General features: G+C 47.0%; 2 protein-coding genes across 3 annotated transcripts in view; one reads left to right on the plus strand and one right to left on the minus strand.

Annotated features, from left to right (window-relative positions):
* Positions 1 to 14071, minus strand: part of SETDB2 (SET domain bifurcated histone lysine methyltransferase 2) — a 33231-nt gene extending 19160 nt beyond the window's left edge. Inside the window, exons 1-5 of one of the 2 annotated variants that reach the window (XM_066583888.1) lie at positions 13984 to 14071; positions 10838 to 10926; positions 10073 to 10158; positions 4142 to 4267; positions 2932 to 2997 (exon numbers count right to left, since the gene is read on the minus strand). In XM_066583888.1, coding sequence (XP_066439985.1) covers positions 2932 to 2997; positions 4142 to 4267; positions 10073 to 10154 — 274 coding nt within the window. In that variant the 5' untranslated portion in view covers positions 10155 to 10158; positions 10838 to 10926; positions 13984 to 14071. Of the gene's footprint in view, positions 1 to 2931; positions 2998 to 4141; positions 4268 to 10072; positions 10159 to 10837; positions 10927 to 13888 lie in introns of both variants that reach the window. The other variant, XM_066583898.1, reaches the window with a different exon arrangement.
* Positions 14072 to 14140: 69 nt separating this feature from the next.
* CAB39L (calcium binding protein 39 like) overlaps positions 14141 to 21321 on the plus strand; it is an 83627-nt gene continuing 76446 nt past the window's right edge. Inside the window, exon 1 of the mRNA XM_066583911.1 lies at positions 14141 to 14247. The gene's annotated coding sequence lies outside the window, so the exon portion shown is untranslated. The remainder of the gene's footprint in view (positions 14248 to 21321) is intronic.

Raw genomic sequence — 21321 nt, forward strand, 5'->3', positions numbered from 1 at the left:
TCATGGGCCATTTACACAATGGAGGAGGGAACCTATTTACCATACAACAGAGGAGGGGACTCACTGACTTCTATGCGAGGCATGCTCTGTGACCTATGCACAGGGGATTGTCATTAATATATTAATTTAACGTCTTCAAATCCAGAATGCGTCTGACAGTGCCGTCTTTCTTGTGAATCACACAGAGATTGCAATAGAACTCCTTGAATCCTTCCAAGGGAAGCACAGGAACTATTACGCCTTGAGAAGATAGTGTGTGTATTGCATGAGCCAAGGCATTGGCTTTTGAAAGACACCAGAATTCTGGAGCTGAAGAAGCAGCGGGTGGTAAATTATATGGCGTAGCCTGAGGAACTGACCTCTCAGACTCATGTGTCTGAGACATGAGCAAACCAGGTTTCTTTGAATAAGGAAAGTTGTATGCCCACCCTGGATGGTTTGCGTGAGGGCCGCCCTACATGCAGAAGATTTGGTAGAGGAGGACTTCAAGGGCTGTGGTTGTCAGGTGGTCCTACAAGGTTTTCAGGCTATACGGGGTGAGGGGCCTAAAGCGGCAAAAAGAACTCAATTAAGGTCTTTTTTTTCTGTACAGATCTTGTATGGTTGGCTTTGCATTGTGATAGGCGAGAGCTCTTACCACCTGTAGCCTCGGAGATAATCATCCGGTCTGGTACCAAAAAAAGAGAGTTAACCAAAAAAAAGGAAGACCTGTTAAAGACCTCTTAGAGCCACAGAGTTCTGTAAGAGACTATGGAAGCTACTGAGGCATGAGCAAATAGTCTGGGCGCATCCGCTGAGGCTCCACAGATAAATTTCCTCGCCTGGCCCATCTGATGCATAATCTTTGCCAATTCTTCCGGAGGAGTGACGCAAAGAACGTTGTGGTGTAATTGCTTAGCACAGTCAGTAGTGACCATACGGACCCAGGTAGAAGCAAAGACAGGCCAAGGTGCGAAACCCACTTCCTCAAAGTCAGTTTTGGCTAGCGATTTTAACTTTTCACACACATCCATAAAGGACAAAAGTATCCTCTATAGAAAGTGTGGTGTGTTTTGCTAAATGGGACACTAGGGGATTCAATGCTGGTGAGGACGACCACTTATTGGCCAAATCTTCCAGGAAGGGATACATGATAACCAAACGATTATGTTTGGTGAATTGTTAGAAAGGTTCCATTTTCCTGGCTAAAACGTTGTTGAACTCCACATGAGGAGAAAAGACCTTTGGGGAATGTTTGGGGCATCTGAAGGAAACTTCTTCTGCAGATGAAACCGATGTCTAATATTTCACTTGAAGGGTATCTTTCCCTGCAAGTATCAGGCTATCAACCAGAATGGATAGTTTAGATGCCCGTTTCTCATCTAAGTAAGAGTCCGATGGAGACTCAGAAAATTCTCCTTTGGAGCAACTACCGTCTCTGGAAGAGGGCCTGGAGCACGTCCCAGGAGGGATTTGGCAGGATGTCAATGCAGGGGCCCCCGGAAGCCCAAGTTGAGAGAGGAGGCCGAACCCACTTCCGGGGTCTACCACTTGGGCGCAGTTGACAGAAAGAGCGGTCCAATCTTTCTATGATGGCAGTGGATGCTCTACTAAGGTGCCGATACTGCCCGCAAAAAGAAGTGTGCCTATTCGACTTCAGCAGTCGACGAAGGTTAGACTAGAGAGGCATCTGCGGGAGATTCAGCTGCAGCCTGCTCCAATGGAAGACATTTATAGCACAACAGCTCAGACTGCCCGCATGGAAATTTGGAACTGCAGCGATACTATGCAAAATGTGCGTCTCTGGCTTGCCCCTGCCTGGAACCTTCAGGTCTGGAGTCAGACATAGTGCTAAAAAAGGTCACAACAGTAGTCCGTAAATCCTGCTTCAAGGGGCACTGCAGGAGGAGCAATAAAAGAGGGGGGCTAGCCACCAGACAGAGCTTACCCAGCCTGGAACTGGTATGGATGCAGGGCTGGAATACTGATGAGTCGCTGGAAGATGAGCAATGAGCACATCAGAGGCATCATTGGTCCCAACACGCAGCATCGAAAAAAAAAAGTGATAGTGATACCAACCACCCCCACAACTGAGGTGGAGTTCCCCGCACACCTTAAAAGCTATGCCCAGATGCTGAGAAGTCTCCTTTGTAGGACTGGTGGGGAAAGTGGGGGTTCTGGGCTGGACAGTTGTGGTGGGAGTAGAGGGGGAAAGTAGAAAAGTAGTAAGGGGACCTGGATCCTTACCCTGGCAGAGAAAATTACTTTCTGCCGGACAATTATATAGATATTATATACACATACACACATACATATAAAAAATATTCCAGGTCTCCAGCAGTGTGCGCTCCAGTGCTTAACTGCCTTTGGGAAAGAAGGGAGTGATCCAATGTGGGGGCCAATATAGATGGTGGGCCAGAGTCAAACTAACTGTTGACCGCGCCTCCTTGTTTTCTCAGGGTCTGGCAAGCAACAGAAAGGTTAATGCCAGTCTGTTTCCTATCCTCGGTGGGGTAACAGGGAAAGTCTAATGAATTCCAGAGGCAGAAGGGTAACAGCTAAAGACTGATGAAAGGAGAGGTCTGCCTCCTACAGACACTAAGCTAAAACTGGTTAGCTTGGTGCTTGCAGGAGTTGTATACCTGGTAGGAGGAGCTAACGCTCTGTTTAACTTACTGTCCGTCTCCTAGTGGCAGAAACTATACCCACGGTCTTCAGCTGTGTACCCCAGTTCAACGGATGAGAAAGGCTTCTTTCTACTATAAACATTATAACACTTGTCTATGGGTTACATCTGATATTAGGGCTCAGCTCTACTGAAGTGAATGGATTAAGCCTCAATACCCTATACATCCTGTAGACACGTGTGGCACTGTTTTGGAAGAAAGTAGCGATATTTTTTTCTAATCTTACCGCTAGTCAGACACATTGTAACCTGAATACAACACTTACCACATTTGTAGGTTTCACAATCCCCAAAATCTGCATCTTTCACTAACAAGAGAGCTCTCACATAATCTAAATGATTCAAAATGAAAACAAAAATTTACATTCACAGTAAGGTAACAAAGGATAAATGAAAAAAAAAAAAATCAGAGTAGAAATTTCTTATACGAGTCTATTAGTTTCAGTACCAAATTTACAACTGTGGATATAGATTTTTTTGTGTCTTAAAAGTCTGCTCATCAAGCAGCTTCCACTTTAAGGCCGAATTCACAAGGACATGTCTATGTGCTGACTGCAATAGCAGATGCAAAACAAATTAGTGGAGTTTGATGTTCACAGACTGCATGGCCTATTCTCGTCTATGAAAGCAAATTAGTCATTGTGCAAAAAAAATAAAATTACGTGTCTTCATAGCCTCATTGGCTGTTATTTGGTCCATGTGCTATTTGAGTCTAGTCTGACATTGTATTAGAAGAGTAAGGCTATTCTCACACGTGCGCTTTTTACTGCTATTACCACGGCGTTTTGAACGCCTCGCAGACATGCGCTCAAATTCGGCGCTTTCTAGCACGGCGATTTTCGAGCGCTGTCTGCTCTACTTTGCTACGATTAATGCACATCATCATCCATCAGAATTATAGGGTGTGTTAAAGCCCGCTGTCAAGAGGCAGGAACATGCGTCTGAAAAAGGCTGCGTTTTGCCGACAGCATGTGTGAGAGTGGCCTTAGGTAGCACAACACCAGAAAAAGTGTGAATGTGCTGCTCAACTGAAACCACACTGTTAATAGCTTTATATTGCATAGAACATAGAAAAAAAGTGAGCACCCACAAATAGTAATGCACAATAAAAAAAATAATTTTTTGCAACTACAGAAAGTGCAATGTTTCAGGTCAGCAACCCTGTTTCAAGCTAAGCCATGAGGTGTTAAGGTGTAGGTTGTGACAAAGTATCCTAATCAGGAGAGGGACGTGCATTCCAATGCAAAACTCTCACTATCTGTGCTTCCTGCATGGTATGTAAGTAAGTATCGAAAGTAGGATATGTTACGTTTGAAAGCACAGAGGAAAAAAAAAAAAGGTACAATTGACTGCATCCATAATTGGCACATTGTGCATTGGCATAAGCCTAATATGCTAAATTTGACTGACAGACTCCCTCCAAAATCATAGTGAAAACAAGTAATCGTACAGTAGCAGGTTACTTATCAATCCAACCTTGGTTCGTTGCTGACCCATATTTGATCTTCTGCCATAGAAGTTGCAGCTTACTCTGAACGTCCTTAAACACAACATCTACGTTTCCTTCTTTCTGCTGTTTCTGCCAGAATGTTCTTGCTTCACCTACAAAAGCAAACATCGCCGTTACTCTAGAGTGATATACCTGCTCCTCAGTAGGTTCAACCAGATCCTTCACTGAATGAGCTTCCTTGGAAATGCACTTTACCTTTATTAGACATTGCAAACTGCTGCAAAGAGAACGAATGGTGAACTAGCACAAAGTAACGTGTCCTGGTTAACCGGCAACAACGCGGGTGTTTTACCTGTGACTTTTGCTGTCTATTTATGGTAAATTGAGCCCACAGAATGTGCAGGTCTCTATTTTCTGACCCATCATAATAGGAGGGTAAGCTACATTCATATTGGGGTCAGAGGCTCTGCTTGGAACCTGTGGCACAGAGACCAACTGGGCAGTTGCATCTGGGAATATTTTCGCTGGCATGCCAAAAGCCACCCAGATGGTATTATAGTCTACGTGGCCTGTCCAGCACTGCTCGGATCCAGAGGTTCTGGTAGTTTCGTTGTTTGGCTCCGAGTACGCAGCCAAACAATGAAATTACTGGAACCGCTAGAAAGCTTATGCATCTGGGGTTGTGAATATGGCACCCATATGAGGTCTAAGTGTCAATGCTGGTAAGTAAGTTAGGGCACACACGGCTATATGCCTAACACCCTGCATGATTCACACAGAGTTTTACCGTTGTAGAGCTGGTGGTGATCCGGCCTATCACTGCATATGGCAGCGATATTATACCGCACATGACAGCATAACTCACACACGCTGTAATACACAGTTTTCATGTTTAGTTTTTTTTGGTTTAAATTTCCTGCGCTGTCACTAATGTGTATACGCACCCATAGAGAACAATGGGCTCTCTTGCTTGTCAAATGCAGCAAAATAGAACATGCTGCGTTCTTTTTTGCGCTCGCGTATTATGCAATGTTTACATGCAAATGTAAGCGAAACAGCGTAAGGCAATGCATTTGATTGCCTGTGAATTACTGTGTATCACACGCGGAATATGCGGTAATCTTACGCTCGTGTGAGCCTAGCCTAAGGGGCTCTGGTATTCTTTAGAGCGCTACACCCCTAAACTTCTAGTGGACTCACCTAACAGAAATGCTGCTGAGCCAATATAGTCAATGGTAGAACAGCATCTTCCTTGAGTAAAGCCAGTTGTGGGCAATGGAAAGGGAGCAGTACTCCCAACAAGTGCCTAGTAATAAACACTAGCCATCCAGACATTAAGACCTTCACAGTCTTCTGCGATATGTCTAAAGATAGGAATTTGCATGTATAAAAAGTGCACATTTACGGTCAAGTGGGATCACAGTTGCCCAATACTCTTTCTAGAGTCCCTACAGTATAAGTTACAGCTAATAAAAAAAAAAAAAAAAAATCTTCTACAAATTTGTGCTTAAAGTAATACAAATACATCATAGAACGCTATATTTAGTGCCGGTAACGTATAGTATCCCATCAGACCCTCTGTCCTCACCAAATCCATTCCGGTCTTTTATTACCTGTAGCTTAAAGCAGAACAGTCAGCTTAATGGGGTTCTGTCAGGGGGAAAAAAAAAAACCTACTCACCTGTGCCGTTGGGTCCGGTACCCGGGAGACTGCTGCTCCTCCTATTTATCTCCGGCAGCTCTGCGATCGCAGGGCAGAAGCTGGCAAAGTGCCAGCTTCCGCCCCTGCTCCAACTATGCCGGGCGGCTAAGTACTGCTGCCCGAGTCAGTGGTCGGTGCGTCACAAGTAATGTGTCGCTCACTGATTGGCCTGGCCGCATCTAACGTCTGCCGTCCACAGAGAGTCAACGGCGAGTGCGCACTCGCCGTAAACTCTCCGTGAACCGCAGAGGTAAGACGCGGCCAGGATGGCGAGGGCGCGCAGGAGCTGACCCTGCACGCGGCAGGTAAACAGCGGAGGGAAACAACAATGGGATTAGGTGAGTTATTTTTTTTTTTCAGTCTTTTCTGTTTACAGGTTTAACTCTTAAGGGATAAAAGGGCAGGATGTGGGCGAGTATGCATTTTTTTTTATTTTACTGACAGAACCTCTTTAATACACTGCCCTATGCAAAGGCAGCATTCTACCGCTATAAGATTGACCAAGAAAAGTATGGCCATTTGACTGCTAAGGGGGTTGAAAGAACACAAAGTTCTCATAGTTTGAGTCTGGTTGTATTTATGAGCAGAGCACTTGGCCTGGCTGATCCGAGTGTGGACGGATATGGAGGCGGCGGACGCGATAGTTCTCAGCTGAACAAGCATTTTGGCAGATAGTTATATAATGTGCATGGACAGCTTTTTTTAACTTTGTTTTATTGATCCCTTAATTAATTTGGTATACAAATACATTCCATATATCACTTTTGGTATTATGACATTAAATTCAATCACATAGTTCTTATTTGTTACAATGTATCAAAAACAGCATTCGTTGTATCTCATACATCATTGTGATAGCAATAGAATCTTTTCCAATCTTCAAATGATGAACAATAAACAAGTCTTCATTAGTAGTCGTTTGCTTTTGTGGCTATAAAGTGGCACTAGTGCCAACATGTGGTAGTACAGGTATCTATCTATCCAAAGACCCCAATTTTTTTTTTAAATTTAGCCGGACAGCCTCTGTGCCGATAGACAAACATTTCATATGGCAGTATAGTATTGACCAGGCTTATCCATCCCGAGACACATGGAGACTCATGGAGCCAAAAACAGCACCTCCCTTACGAAGATTTGCATGTAGTGAGGCCATTGTTCTTCATCTAGTAAGCCAAATATTGCTATTTTGGGATCCAGAGTGATTGTGTATGGGGAGGGCAAAAGCACCGATATAAAGGTTATCGCTTCCCTCCAGAAGTCCCTGATCTACGAGCAATCCCATAGTCAGCAATCACACGATGACACCTGACATTCTGATGTCTGAGTTTTGCCCATCCTCTGTAGTCGTATGGGTGTGAGATAAGACTGATGTATTATATATAATTGTATTAATTTTTTACTGTTGGAGATACCCATGGATGGGATTCTAGTATATTCTGCCAGTCTTCAGGCATTATTTCTGGGAGGAGAGCCTGACATTTATCTTGAATGGTTAGTGGAGTATAACTAATTTTGGCCGACAGCAGGTGCTTATACCATGCAGAAATCAGTCCTTTAGGGCCTTGTGATTTGAAAATTTCTATGATGGGGTATTTAGAAATTTGGAACATAGCAGCAGGGAATTGGGCGTTAGCAGCATGTCGCAGTTGAAAATATCTAAATAGTTGCAGGTGGGGCGTTTGCAGATCATCTAGTAATGGAGTATAGGAGATGAACATATTGGTCCTACAAACTCCTCCTCAGTATGCTTCGCTCCATCGGCCTAAAAGGATACTGCTCTCTCCTGGTTCTCCTCCTACCTATCTGACAGCTCCTTCAGCATCTCCTTTGCTGGCTCTACCTCCCCTCCTCTTTCCCTTGCTGTTGGGGTCTAAGGCTTGGTCCTCGGCCCCCTCCTCTTCTCCATTTACACAGCCTCTATTGGATAAGCCATCAGGAGATTTGGCCTTCAATACCACCTCTACGCTGATGACACCCAGCTATACACCTCTTCCGCTGACATTACAGCACCATTCCTCCAGAACGCCACCGGCTATCTGTCTGCTGTCTCTAACACTATGTCCTCTCTCTACCTAAAACTAAACCTCTCAAAAGCTGACCACCTCCTGTTTCCGCCCTCTACTTACCTCATCCTGACATCTCTATCTCCATAACTCCCAGACTGCACGCCCGCTGCCTTGGGGTCATATTTGACTGTGATCTCTCCTTTACTCCCTACATCCAATCCATGGCCCGGACATGTCAGCTGCACCTTAAGAATATCACAAGAATCCGCTCTTTTCTCACTGTGGACACTCAAAAACGCTCACTGTTGCCCTCATCCACTCTCGGCTCGATTATTGCAACTCGCTGATCGGCCTCCCCTGCTCCAGACTCTTCCCTCTCCAATCCATCCTGAATGCAGCAGCCAGGCTCATCTTCCTGTCCAGCCGCTACTCGGACGCCTCTGCCCTGCGCCAGTCACTGCACTGGCTGGCCGTTAAATATAGAATTTAAATTTAAACTCACTACCTTCATCCAAAAAGCCCTCTACAGCACCGCCCCGCCCTACATTGCCTCCCTCATCTCAATCCACCACCCAGCCCGGGCCCTCCGCTCCGCTAACGAAATCAGACTGTGCGCCTTTAATTTGAACCTCTCATTTCCGCCTCCAAGACTTGTCCAGAGCAGCACCAGTCCTCTGGAATGCACTACCCCAAAACATCCGGGCAATCCATAACTCACAAAGCTTCAGGCGTGCTCTAAAAACGCACCTCTTCAGGGAGGCATACCACATCCCTTAAACCAAACCCCTCTGTACTCTGCCTGATAACATGCTCCCTGTCCTACTAACTGCAATCCCTGCTAGCCATAATCAACTGCCCCCTGCAGTCATACCGATTCAGCCTCAAGTCTGACCATTGTCTGTGTGTATAGCATCCCTCACTCTCCACCTCGCCATACTGTACACATCTCCAGCCCATTTACCTTCTGCATCACCCCACTATCTGTAGTATGTAAGCTCGTTGGAGCAGGACCCTCACCCCTAGTGTTTCCATCAACTGTTTACTATATGTAACCGTGGTTTTTGTATTTTTGTACTTTTGTCTTTCTGTATTCCCCCTGTCTTTGTAAGCGCTGCGGAATATGTTGGGGCTATATAAATAAAGATTATCATCATCATATATCCAGAGTTACTATCCCCAAGCCTACCCAGTATTGGGGATCTGGTACCGAACCCATGCAGGGAGAATAGGGCAATTCCATAATGGCATTTCCGCCATTGTATCTGCAAAATGTTGTACAGATTTAGCCAAGTGCCAAACAGACAGGGCCAATCTATGCAACGGACTTTTTGCGTGTATGGCCAGCTTTAGTCTTGAAAAAGAGGTTCCATAGCAGCTGATGGAATTATGTGCATGCTACTATAAATTAAAAGAATATTCATCATGGAGTTTGTGCTTTTACAAGGTCATGGCTCTGCAAGGGGACTTCTAATAGTCATAACTTAGAATGAGGACTTTATCTCTGTACACACAGTATATTAGAGCAATGCTATGCATGTAATTATCTAGTATACAGTATGTGTATACTGATATCATTCATGCTAGCACGTGGTCACTAGAAGCTTTTGGCTAGCCAGTAGCCTAAACATGGCTGACCCGTTGCACAGACCACCGTGGTGGGAATGCTACCTGCAGATCTGCAGGCATCACCAACACCTGTGTCCTGGTGGTACATAATCATATACCCCATTTCCTCCGCAGCACATGAGGTCGCAAGATACTGGATCAACATTAACCCCTTCGGTTTCAGGTTTAGGTAGTCTTCAGCACATTTTAACACTGATTTTTAGGAGATTTTCCGGGCGTGCCACTAAAGGGGTTGTCCAGCTGTAAACCACTGATGGCCTATCCTCAGGATAGGTCATTAGTAGAAGATTGGCAGGGGTCTGTTTCACAAGACTCCTATCAATCTACTGTTTGCCAGGCCAACACACTTGTGCACCGAGCATTTTGCTGCATGAAGCAGACCGCTCTGTTCCCATTCATTTCAATGGAAACTTGGCCTGTAATACCAAGCCTGATCACTGCAGAGGGGAATGGAGCCGTCTGCTTCCTGCATAAATCAGCTTAATGCAAGAGTGCACAAGCTCAGAGAACAGCTGATTGGTGGAGGACCACTGCTGATCTACTATTGATGACGTGTCCTGAAGATAGGCCATCTACAGTTTACAATACCTTTAAAATAGCATAAAAATATGCACCCCACTTACGGACAGAAATGTTGCGAGCGGCTTCTATTGTAGAAATGGTAGATGAATCTGTGACTTCTGCAGGTGTTTCTTTCCGTTTCATTTCTCTGTAAAAACACAATGGAAACAGCATTGCTGCATTTGCAATTTTCACGTGCCTGTAAAACACACATTAACATATGAGAGAAATGTGATTTTCTTTGCTCCCATAGGGTATAATGGGGGATTCTTTAACAGAATCGCCCAAAAATAGGACACGCTGCAACTTTTCTGTATAGCACCATGGCTGTGAGAGAAAAATCACACATGTAAATGCACCCATTTAAAATAATGGATCCTTTTGACATGATATTTCTGTACATTTTGCACCGCACAGAAATCAAGCGCGAAAAATCGCCTATGTAAATGCACCCCAATTCTCTTTTCTCTGAGTTGGTGAGCAGAAACTAGCTGCTATGATGTCTCCTATACACAGCACACAGAGATGAACAGATTCTGCTACTCCATCTATAACTTTCATATATACAGAGAAGCAGCATTGAGGACATTATAGAACAGTACTGAGCAGTGTAGATGTGATTGCAGTTGATGCAAGACAGTAAAACAATTACTAAAACCTGCATCATCATAGGTGTGTCTCATCTGTTCATCTTCTCCTACCTTCCTCCCCCCTTCCACAGATTTCTGTAGGCTGCATGTAATCTCATCTGTCTGTGGGCCTTTATTCTGGATTTTAGCAGTGTAAACAGGGCGATAAAAAAAGGCATAAGACATTACAATATTTACCTGTACTACTGATTTATGCGAATGCAATTCCAGACGACGCCAGCTCACCGCATGGATATACTCCCCGCCAGGTGCAAGGACACCATCAACTGCAGTAGAAACAAAACACCAGCACTTCCGTGGATTCCAGCATAAAAACAGAGTTTTATTTAAATATCATAAATTAAAACAATTTTCCAAAATTATGCTTACATGTTTCAAACAAAGAGGGGGAATTTATCATGTGCGGCTTCTGGTCTAAAGCCAGATGTATTATGAGACAAATTCATCAAAAAGTCACACGCTGCATGAATTGGGTGCAAATACCTTTTTTTCTCTGGTGTGAAAGTTGGTGCTGAACATCCACCCCCCAGCACTAGAGCAGCGGTGGGACTGTGTTAAAAAGTCGCACATTATAAATCAGGTATAAACTATGGCACAACCTAAATTTTGCCCACAAATTTAGACTAAAAGTAAAATGGCATGACCAGGCGTAAATGCCCTCACTGTCAAAAGGAATCCAGAACCTGGGAGGAGTTGTAACCGCAAGTCAAGATTTACAGCAAAACATCTCAGATATGCAAACAATTACATGAACAGCCTTGCCAACTGAGACCCTAAAACTGTCCCCCCCCCCCCCCCTGGCCTACATAAAGGCTCTCAGTGGCTCCTTGTGTGTAGTGACCTCTTTCGCAGCTTGTTGACTACTAGATGCCCCTACGGCACCATCGAATAGATTTTGCCGAGTTACCAGATTCTAAGAGGGGCGCATTATTGGAATGCAAGAAGTTGGATGGTTGTATTGTTGACTTGCTGTTACTTGGGCCGTTCTGACCAGACGGGTAGGAGGTGTTGGGACCAGTGGATGCATGAGGGCATGCATACAAGGCAACCGGGCTCAGAACGCGCTTAACAGACCCCCAATAGAGAGGATCGTCCAACAAGCACGAGCAGCTTCATCTGTTTCATTGTCCACCATCCAGAGACAGGTGGCACCATCGTTACATCCCTGTGTCTGTCAGAGCAATTTCCTGGAGCTTGGCTGAAGGACATTTGGTCTCATGGTGCCCATTACATGTACTGTCTTTGACATCCACCAATCCTCTTTGTTTGTAGTGATGTCGTGAACATTAATACTGGACTGCTGTGGAGTGGAACCAGGTTGTCTTCAGTGGCGAATCCAGGTTTAGTTTGGGTACTGACGACGGCAGAGTTCGTGTCTGGAAACCTAGGGGTGAGCGCCTCAATCCTGCGTTTGCCAATAGAACATGTATGGGACCATCTTGGACACCAACTTCAACGGCCTACAAGTTTGCATGATTTAGAGTTTCAGTTACAGCAAATGTGGACAGATATACTACAGGATACCATACAGAACCAGTATGCCTCCATGCCCACCCGTATCACATCTTGTATCCTAACTAGAGGCGACACAACAGGGTACTAGAGCCTCCATGCCCGGCCGTATCACATCTTGTATTCTAACTAGAGGCAACACAACCGGGTACTAGAGCCTCCATGCCCGGCCATATCACATCTTGTATTCTAACTAGAGGCAACACAACTGGGTACTAGAGCCTCAAAGCACGCCCGTATCACATCTTGTATCCAAGCTAGAGGAGGTACAACAGGGTACTAGAGCCTCCATGCTCACCCGTATCACATCTTGCATCCAAGCTAGAAGCAGTACAACAGGGTACTAGAGCCTCCATACTGCTCGTATCACATCTTGTATCCAAGCTAGAGGCGGTACAACAGGGTACTAGAGCCTCCATGCCCGCCCGTATCACATCTTCTATCCAAGCTAGAGGCGGTACAACAGGGTGCTAGAGCCTTCATGCCCGCCAATATCACATCTTGTATCCAAGCTAGAGGCAGTACAACAGGGTACTAAAGGCCTCCATGCCCACCTGTATCACATCTTGTATCCAAGCTATAGGCGGTACAACAGGGTACTAGAGCCCCCATGCCCGCCCATATCACATCTTGTATCCAAGCTAGAGGCAGTACAACAGGGTACTAGAGTCTCCATGCCCCCTGTATCACATCTTGTATCCAAGCTAGAGGCGGTACAACAGGGTACTAGAGCCTCCATGCCAGCCTGTATCACATCTTGTATCCAAGCTAGAGGCAGTACAACAGGGTACTAGAGCCCCCATGCCCGCCCCTATTACATCTTGTATCCAAGCTAGAGGCGGTACAACAGGGTGCTAGAGCCTTCATGCCCGCCAATATCACATCTTGTATCCAAGCTAGAGGCAGTACAACAGGGTACTAGAGCCTCCATGCCCACCCGTATCACATCTTGTATCCAAGCTATAGGCGGTACAACAGGGTACTAGAGCCTCCATGCCCGCCCACATCACATCTTGTATCCAAGCTAAAGGCAGTACAACAGGGTACTAGAGCCCCCATGCCCGCCCCTATTACATCTTGTATCCAAGCTAGAGGCGGTCCAACAGGGTACTAGAGCCTCCATGCAAGGGGTTAGTTTTCCACAATAAATTCTCCTTTTGCTCTGATAATGTAATTACTTGTATCAATGTTACAATCCCATATATAAAGTTTCATTAGCTTCCAACTCCTCCTGGGGGGGGGGGGGATTTTCTTGACATCTTTCTCTTCATCTTACAGCTTTTAGAACTCTGACACGTCATGGAGCCCGAAAACAGCTGCATTATGGGTGAATATCTAGGCGCAGGAGTTTTCAGAGATCTCCCGCACAGTTCTTCTTGCAGCACCAATGCTCCAGGTTGGTACAGGAGCTTCTATACGTGGAGATCCGGGTGATGCCCGGGCCACACAGTGACTTTCGGTCACAGGCAGGGTCGGCAACCACCAGCCCTGCAACCTCATACTCGTCAAATAAGAATCACAGGCTGTGGCAACCAGCAAGTCACACCATGACCCCATTGACTTCAATGCCAGTGCCAAAAGTCACCATGTAGCCCTACCCCAATGCATCTTCCACCACCCAGCAACCCAATGTGTACTGCCCCTTTAAGAGGTGCCAGCATCTAAACCGGAAATGGGGCATAAGCCACATCTACAACTTGCGCAGCGCCAACTTACAGCGACGCAATACTGCGGCCCCGCATCACTCCCATCCAATCACAGCAGAGCATGCACAGCCCGGCTCAGCGCCATATAACATGCAGCACACAAACCTCGCTGCCGTACCCGGAAGAGCCGCTAGGGTTTCGCGTGGCCGCGGCATTCTCCTGGCTGAATGAACTGACGTGTCAATAAAGCTTTATCAGCTCTGTGTTTACAAACGCAGTGGCTCCTCCCACTCCACCCCTCCCTCTTGTCAGTCATTGCTGTTGTCATGGCAGCGGCGCAGTGTCATACTCCGGACAGCCCAGTACGGAAGCGCCGGCTCTTCCTGACACAAGCGGTTGGAGCTCGGAGTCTGCGGTGGACACGGAAAGGTCTGTTTGCCTTTCTTTCTCTGGTTCTCTCCCGTGTGTCGCATGGCTGTGTGTACCTCCGCGCTCTGTCCGCTTGGGGTGATGTCGGGGCTGTTGGCCTGAGGCCTTCCTGACAGTTCCTGTAGTAATAACGCCGAGGTGCCAACCGTGTAAGCTGGTGGGAATGTGGTGGGACTACAAGTCCCAGCATACCCTGGGGAGGCTGAGTATGGCGGTGCATCCTGGGAGATGTAGTTCCCCAGCAGCTGGAGAGACGTCACAGTCTTCACGCGGTGGGTGTGTCTACAGTCAGAGCGTGTGGTGCGGTGTGCTAGTGACAGGCCTGTGTTATACATCGTCTAGGGGAGGGGAAGGGGTTACCTCACAGGGGTCGTGGGTTCGAATCCCACCGAGGACAACCTGTACATATTTTGTCTGCTGTTGTGTGGACTTCTCCCTTTATTCCTCTCACACCTAAATAATAATGGAAATAATCCTTTATTAAGGCTGACCATAGGGGGCAGTAGTAACCTGCCGTGGGGGCTGTAGTTCATGATCTCCATGTAGGAGCCGCAAACACCCTGTAAACTTAAGGCCCCTTTTATACTGAATGATTATCCTTAAAAAAAATTGTTTCAATGAGCGAAAATGACTAATAATCTCCAGCGTAAACGTGGCCGAAAATCGAACGATAAATTGTCAACTTTTCATACATCTTATGCAGCATGAAAATCATCGTTGGGTCGTTCGTTAATCGCTTGGTTTAAATGCCGATCGTTCCATCGTTCTCATTCACTTAGGCTGAGAAACTAGCGCGAGATGTGTGTTGTGAGACGCACGAATATGAACCCTATTCTTTTGAATGGGGTCGTATACATGAGGGATTTTTCAGTTTTTTTCCTGCATCGCGGTGCAGGGAGCAATCGCGTCGTGTCCCGTCTTTGGGCATTCCCTCCCACGTTTTTCATTGAGGCCACCAAAAGCATTGCGATGTGATGTTTCCCATTGAAAACGATGGGAAAGTCTTCTCGCTACTTGACCTCGGCAGTATAAGAAATTAAAGCTGTGCTTGGTTGCTAGGGGCAACAGAGATAGGTTCTTTCAGACAGCTTCCATAAGTGTGTTGCTGGGCTACTTTTCTGTGGCCCGCCCTATACGTACGAGCCGTCTTCATGTGACCATTCGCTGCGGAAGCGAAAAGCCAAACTAGTGAAAACCTGCAGGAGCGAGTGTCCTGTCAAGGACCAGCAGGGACTGTTTAGTCGATGAGCGCTCACACGTATTTGTGTCTTCAGGAACCAATGAGTATTAAGTGGGAGGGTAAAATGTATAAGAAAAAAAAAGGGGGGGAGCCAATCAGCATTTGGTGGGAGGTGCACACGGAACAAGCACACGCCTCCCTGCAAAGTTATTGGCTAGTCATTGAGAGACAAGGATTAGGCTGCGATTACACAGCAGCGCCAAAAATGTACTTTGAAACACGTATATTGAAGCCCGCATGCACTTCGCATTTTACATAACTGAGAATAATTAACATTGATTTAAAAGTAGTATTTGTAGCAGTCTTTACGGGCCATTAATGGGGTTTTCCAGGCTGTCAGCGCCAGGACACATCGGGGTCGGAGTGGAGACTGTTGCTCGGACTATGTAGTGGCCGTGTGTAAGCTTTCATTGAAATCAATGTCAGCTGTGCCTGCATTACAAGCTCAGCTCCCATTGATTACAATTAGAGCTGCGCCAGCAATTACAAGCGTCGGCTACTACATTCTCCGAGCAGCGTTTTCCACTCCGACCCGGTGAGTCCCGGCGCTGACAGCTGTTACTGCCCGGAAAACCTCTTTAAGGCTGGATTCACACGAACGTATATCGGCTCGGTTTTCACGCCGAGCCGATATACCTTGTCCTCGTCTGCAGGGGGGGGGGGGGAGAGGATGGAAGAGCCAGAAGCAGGAATTGAGCTCCTGCCCCCTCCTCTGCCTCCTCTCCACCCCCTCCTCTGCCTCCTCTCCGCCCCCTCCTCTGCCTCCTCTCCGCCCCCTCCTCTGCCTCCTCTCCGCCCCCTCCTCTGCCTCCTCTCCGCCCCCTCCTCTGCCTCCTCTCCGCCCCCTCCTCTGCCTCCTCTCCGCCCCCTCCTCTGCCTCCTCTCCGCCCCCTCCTCTGCCTCCTCTCCGCCCCCTCCTCTGCCTCCTCTCCGCCCCCTCCTCTGCCTCCTCTCCGCCCCCTCCTCTGCCTCCTCTCCGCCCCCTCCTCTGCCTCCTCTCCGCCCCCTCCTCTGCCTCCTCTCCGCCCCCTCCTCTGCCTCCTCTCCGCCCCCTCCTCTGCCTCCTCTCCGCCCCCTCCTCTGCCTCCTCTCCGCCCCCTCCTCTGCCTCCTCTCCGCCCCCTCCTCTGCCTCCTCTCCGCCCCCTCCTCTGCCTCCTCTCCGCCCCCTCCTCTGCCTCCTCTCCGCCCCTCTGCACTACTTGCAGTGAAAAGAGGCGGGATGGGGGCAGGGCTAAGTTCCGCAAATTATCCCCGCCCCACCTCTCCCCATTGCAAATAGTGCAGAGGGGCGGAGAGGAGGCAGAGAGGGGGCGGGAGCTCACATCACTGCTCCTGGCTCTTCCATCCTCCCCCCCCCCCCCCTCTGCAGATGAGGACGACGTATATCGGATCGGTGTGAAAAGTGAGCCGATATACATCCGTGTGAATCCAGGCTGGGCTCTCACAGGACGGAATCCCGTCAAAAATCTTGCGGTTTTGCTGCAGCGAAAAAAACCGCAAGATTTCCGCCGGGAAAGTGCTGCTTCAAAACCCACAGCACTTAGCTGCGGGTTTTGGAGCGGCTTGGCCGCATGCGTTTCCGTTGCGTCCGGTGCTTCCATAGAGAGCAGCTGGGCCACAACATAAAAAAAAAAAATAGACATGCTGCGGCAGGGGAACCTGCGCCGCAGCGCCAACTTTTGCTGGCTTTGCCGCAACGGATTTGCCATCCCGTGTGGAGAAGATTTTTGACAAATATCGTCCACTTGGCTGGCTAATCCCGGGATTAGTGGCCACAGGCGGACTTGCCGCAGCGAAATTCCGCACGGAATTTCCGTGGCAAATCCGCCCTGTGTGAACCCAGCCTAAGGCTACCTGCACACAACCGGATTTGCATTGTGGAATCCGGAGCCGTCATCTGCTCCGAACTCCGCAGCAAATACCTTTCATAGCATGCTATGGAAAAGCGCAGGTGGCGCCATTCTAGCACTGATCAGGGGATATCTGGAGATGGAAATATTTTTTTTCAATCAATGTAAATACTAAAAATGGTATAATTGTGGGCTAAATCGGACTACAAGCAATATTTTTTTTTGGGGGGGGGGGAGGGAAACCACATTACCCTTCAACTGTGGGCATGATTTATTTGTTACACTTTCGGGGCCGTGGGCTCTCACAGTCTCCTATATATTGTGGTTGAGTGTTTTTGAGCAAAAATGGGCTGGATATTTACAATAACTTGCTTTTAATAATTTTCAGGTTATAAATCATTAAAAAAACAGAAATAATCAACTTGTATTTATATATTTTAGTAAGGTCACATAATAAAGAGCGGGGGGGGGGGGGGGTAGTATTCGACTCTTGGAAATTTAGAATCGGGAAGGGTCTGTGAGACTCCGCAGTTAAAGGTTAACTGTGGTGGAGACTGCTAGAAAGTGTTCAGTTTCACTGCCGAAGCGCCCCCACAGGGAGAAACTAAGAATTACGTCCTTTGATATTGAAATAAATGGGCTGTTCATCTAATGCACAGGTATAAAGGTTTCTCCATAGAGAGATGGATGCTCTCTGTAAATGAGGGTCCTGGACGGGGATCCTTTCTACATTGGGGTGTGTTCACACCTACTGAATTTGGCACAGATTTTCTGTAGCAGAAAAAATCCCCAGCAAATCCGCATCAAATTCTGCATCAAAATCTGCCCTGTTATTGATTTTGGCCCTGATCCGCAGCAGACCTCCCTCTGCTGCCGACCCATGGCCAGGTCTACACCAATGGTGGGGAGGTCGAAGCGGAATTGATGCAGATTTCTTTCCACTGTTGAAAATCGACCCCAAACCGGCTACATGTGACGCACCCCGAGGAGGCTGTAATACTGGCTGAGAAACAGCCTGTGTAAGAAGTGTCCATCAACAAAGTACATTGGCCGGCGCTCGTTTACTGCCGTTAGCAATATGGGGGCGACAGATTCCCATATTGTGATCATTGGTCAGCGGTACATCATATGCGTAGATATGCAGCCAACAAACCAGCATTTGCTCGCTTCACCGGCTGACTGTTTTCCATGAACATTTCTGCCGTGTAAAAGTCCCTCAAAGGGCATCTGTCATCACCCTTGAACCCATAAACTATATTATGGGGCTTGAGGAGGTTCCAGGGAGTTGCTTCTTATACTCACTGTGCCCCCAAAAATCAGCGTGTGCACTCTCTCCCATAGAGATCAATGAGAGAGCGCGTGCACACGGCCTCCTGAAGCGTCACGCTGCATGTGCACAGCGCGGTCTCCTGTCACCTCAGCTTTGAACTCCATAATATAGTTTATGGGGCTCAAAAGCGATGACCGATTCCCTTTAAAGAGCACCGCTCATGTCCTTGGGTCAGCCGGGCCAGCTGCACAGTTTTGCAGCCACAGTCCTATTGCAGATTCTGTGATAGAGCGATTTGAATCTGTCACGTGGGTGGTCTCCTCCACTCACTGTCAAATCACATCCGACATCATCCATTGATGGTGAACAGTGGTGACCGCCCACTTGACAGATTCCAAGTGCCGTGAGGCAAATCTAACAGGATGGGGCAATGGATGGTGGGGGAAGTAGGAACAAAGGATAATAGTGTGGCCACTACAAAGCTGTGCCGCTAGGCCCACTGTCCTGAAGACTTGGTGAACGGTCCTATTTAACTCCGTATTGACTAATGGGCTACTTGAAAATGGATTTTCCAAATTTGTTTATGGGGGGAAAAGTGGCGTCCGTACTGTGGATATGGTGTTTGTTAATGTAGCTTCTGCTGTATTGTCTGCATCATGTATATTTACATGGAGCGGCATGTGATGTGTCTAATGATAGGTTTACTAAGAATTGGTCTCTACACAATGTTATCTGGGCATGCAGCCAAGTGACGCCATTGTTATGAGCGCTTACTGTTTACTGTGCCAGTGACACGCTCCGGGCTGGCTATACGGCACATTACACAGTATGCTGGCCACGCTCGCAGAGCGCCCCCCTTGTGATTGCCAATAGTTACAGTACTATTACACGGAACGATTACACTGGGGAACAAAAAAATGTTTCTCATGGTGCCTGGAATTTTAGACTTTATTCTGGGTATTTTTGTGCTGCTGATTCCAAAAATCCCGTCCATTTCATTTTAGGAGCTGTAGTTTTTGTGATATTATCAAATATAAGATCATTATCTATTTTTGTTATTACTTTATTTCCCCGCCAGCATTTGCTGACTATTAGCACATATGATACATATCGCCACCGCTGCACATCTAACTTGGTTTGATGAAACAATGTGTAAAGACATTGAAATGGAACGGGTTTGGGCTACAAATGTAGAACATTTCCTGCGATGAGAATGGAGAAGCCAAAAGCAGGTAAATGTGATGGGCCACAAATCCGGGAACTCATGAAAGACCAGCGTCTCCAAGATTCAGTGGACATCTGAGGCGCGGTGCGGTCGTCGTTCTGTGTGCTTGTAAAGCGTTTCCTTGGGAACTATTAGGCCGCGAACACCGGTGAACTTGTGGAGAATATGCGGACTTCTGTCCCTGAACACTTTGGTGTAACACGAGCATCAAGTTGCAGGACTGGCAGTCATCATGGATTGATTTCCAGATTGTCTTGGTGATGTAGCCGATGAACAGGGGGAGCGACTTCACCAGGAAATAAGGACCGTGGAAGGACAGGACTGCGGGCGATGGCGGACTACTGGGGAAACATCCAGCGCGAATGTCCAAGAACATCTCATTGCAGGAAATCACAAAAATGGTTTCATTGACCTCTCAATGAAGAAACTTGTTTTATTTGAGTTCCAGGCTTCTTGGGATTTATCTTTGTACCTTCAGCTTTTGACTGGCATTACACAAGCATCTAGATAAAATCGCACGACCAGCAGCAATGGCGTCCGGAAGTACACTAACTAATTTCTCTCCTTATCTCCACGCCCAGGCTGGCCGTCATGCGCATTGCGATGCGTGTTGGTCAAGGAGCAGAAACTGGACAGATTGGTCAGGAATTCCCTAGAATTAATCAGATGAGGCAAGTTTTAATGGTCATAATATCCATTATTGGGCTAAAAATGTTGATTTTTACAAGTATAGAGTATTAAAGCTGCTTAGGCTAACCTGCAACAATGGAAAATGCAGTTGCGGAAAAACTTGTATCCGATGGACGATTTCTGACACCGGATTCTCAATCGGCATCGAAAAATACATAAGAAACAGTACTCCGCGTCCAAGAAACAAAAACTTTGTTCCCCAGTGTTATCGCTATGTGGAAAAGTACCCTTAGTGGGATCCGAATGTTTACCCCCAGGTAAATGTTGTTAAAGGGCTCCTGTCACTAGTAAAGGTCTCTTTCAAGGCGCTGTATTCTAAGGATACATGTTGTGTTCGAGCCACGGTATCTGCCATGTCGCAGGGACAATGCAACAAAAACTACACGTCAATGCAGTTTTTATATGCTCTACATGCGCTGCTGCAAACCCATGGCCTTCGTAGCCACGTCGTTCTCAGCTGTTCTGCAAATATAGCATTTTGGCGCCCTAATGATAGCAACTTGTTAGTTTGCTTGTGGGGTGTTGATAGGTGTGTTGTGGAGAAGTCCTATGTAATCCTTGTGCGGGTACTGGTACACATAGTGGCTGTGTGCCACGTGGCAATAACCAACCGCAGTTTCATCTTGTGGCTATTTTCATGTGGTAAAGCTCATATAAACCGTGTGCTTCACATGCATTCATCATGCAGCCAAAAACCGCCTTCTGAAACTTGCAGCGTTTCTTGGTAGATGTGTGTTTATTGCACGTGGTTCCTGCCACACAAGCCCAAAGTATCAATACACTCACTCCAAGGCTGAA

The sequence above is a fragment of the Eleutherodactylus coqui genome, chromosome 1, assembly GCF_035609145.1.
Source record: "Eleutherodactylus coqui strain aEleCoq1 chromosome 1, aEleCoq1.hap1, whole genome shotgun sequence".
NCBI classification, from domain to species: Eukaryota; Metazoa; Chordata; class Amphibia; order Anura; family Eleutherodactylidae; genus Eleutherodactylus; species Eleutherodactylus coqui.